The 1,449-nt window shown below is 30.9% G+C and overlaps 1 protein-coding gene across 1 annotated transcript; it reads right to left on the bottom strand.

The window, feature by feature from the left end:
- Positions 1 to 154: 154 nt before the first annotated feature.
- HELRODRAFT_184510 (hypothetical protein) lies at positions 155 to 1,157 on the bottom strand (the record flags this gene model as incomplete). Its single annotated transcript, XM_009030385.1, has 4 exons — positions 155 to 310; positions 425 to 698; positions 1,041 to 1,042; positions 1,137 to 1,157. The coding sequence occupies 4 exons, from the start codon at positions 1,155 to 1,157 to the stop codon at positions 155 to 157; spliced, it is 453 nt and encodes a 150-aa protein (XP_009028633.1).
- Between the last annotated feature and the right edge of the window lie 292 nt (positions 1,158 to 1,449).

Here is a 1,449-nt window from a genome sequence, read left to right as displayed (position 1 = left end):
CACCCGTTTCTTCATAAACCTGAAGTTATATCATTTATATTATTTAAAATGTTTAATTTTTATAATTTTAGTTACACAAAACCGTTTAATTTTAAAATATTAAATATGTTTTAAAACTGTAGTTATATATATATATATATATATATAATACAAATCAGTGGCAGATTCTGTCTGTCATAGTCTGATTTTTAAATTGAAAAAGGAAGGCGTAGCTAACCTCACGTATAGCGCAATCAGCAGGCTCTTCACCTTCTCCCATCTTTCCTTTCGGAAACCCCCACTTCCCACTGCTCCCTTGCACCATTACGCACTGGAAAGAAGTTATAATAGTTATTGACTAGCTTGATTTTTATATAAGGCGGTTTGAAATATGCAAGAATTATGGTCTGAATTGAATGAATGCACGCGGTGAATGATAACTTACGAATTGAAGTGAAGGATCCAACAAAATGGCTCCACACGTTGGAATCTGAGTTTTGTATTCCACCCATTTCTGAAAATTTTTATGAAAATTATCTACATAATTTTCAGTTTTTTTGGAGCATTTCAGTAGTTGGAATACAAACTCGGAATGAGAAATTCCTGGTTCTTTTGGATTTTCCAGAATTAAGTCAATGTAGTGCCAATACGCATGTTCGCATTTAAACATCAGTTTGTTAAAGTGTTCTGAAATCTCTTCATTTTGAAACAAAAATTGTCTGTTGAAAAATTATTAAACATTATTATTTATTACGAATTAAACATATTGGTTATTATAAAAATGTATGCATACATTTGCTACAAGCATCACTACATAGATATATAACTACATCGATATATCACAATATATCAAATTATTAAAAGAAAACATTTACCGGGACCTAGATCATAAACAATCAGATATATATTAATTACACCTAAACGCTCACTTTTTAATTTTTGTTAAACACGTCTACGTTTTCTTTCTCTGGTTCTTTTTAGGTCAATTTTTTAGAAGTTTTTACTCTTTTCTTTAGCTACTTCTTAATCATTTACAAAATTTACAGCGGATCGCAAGAAACATCTGTTTGTGACATTTTTTGAGAAGAAATGTTGAATATCGCGCAAACAGCGTTTTAGAAATTGTTGATTAATTGAGTGACATTTTGGTAACTAACTTTTTCTATTCTTAACTGCATCGGAGCTAAAAGGTTTTCAAAAAAAAAATGAAGAAAAAATATGATGAGGCGATAAATATATAGAATATAGTAATTTCTTGATTTACGGAATAATCTTCGCAGGAAAAATCTTCGCCAGGGTTATCAATGTGATCAAAGGCGATCTACTCATCGGATAATTGCAGATGCATTTGTTAGTTTTTACAACTAGTTGTTGGTCTATTGCCTTACTTTGAGGACACATGGATTGGACGTCCAAATCGTCGTCAAATAAGGTCTCACAGTTTTCGATACGAACTATGGAATTATTAGT

This window comes from Helobdella robusta, assembly GCF_000326865.2.
Source record: "Helobdella robusta unplaced genomic scaffold HELROscaffold_677, whole genome shotgun sequence".
Lineage (NCBI taxonomy): Eukaryota > Metazoa > Annelida > Clitellata > Rhynchobdellida > Glossiphoniidae > Helobdella > Helobdella robusta.
Note: the sequence above shows the minus strand (reverse complement) of the source record. Positions and strands in the feature narration are given on the sequence as shown.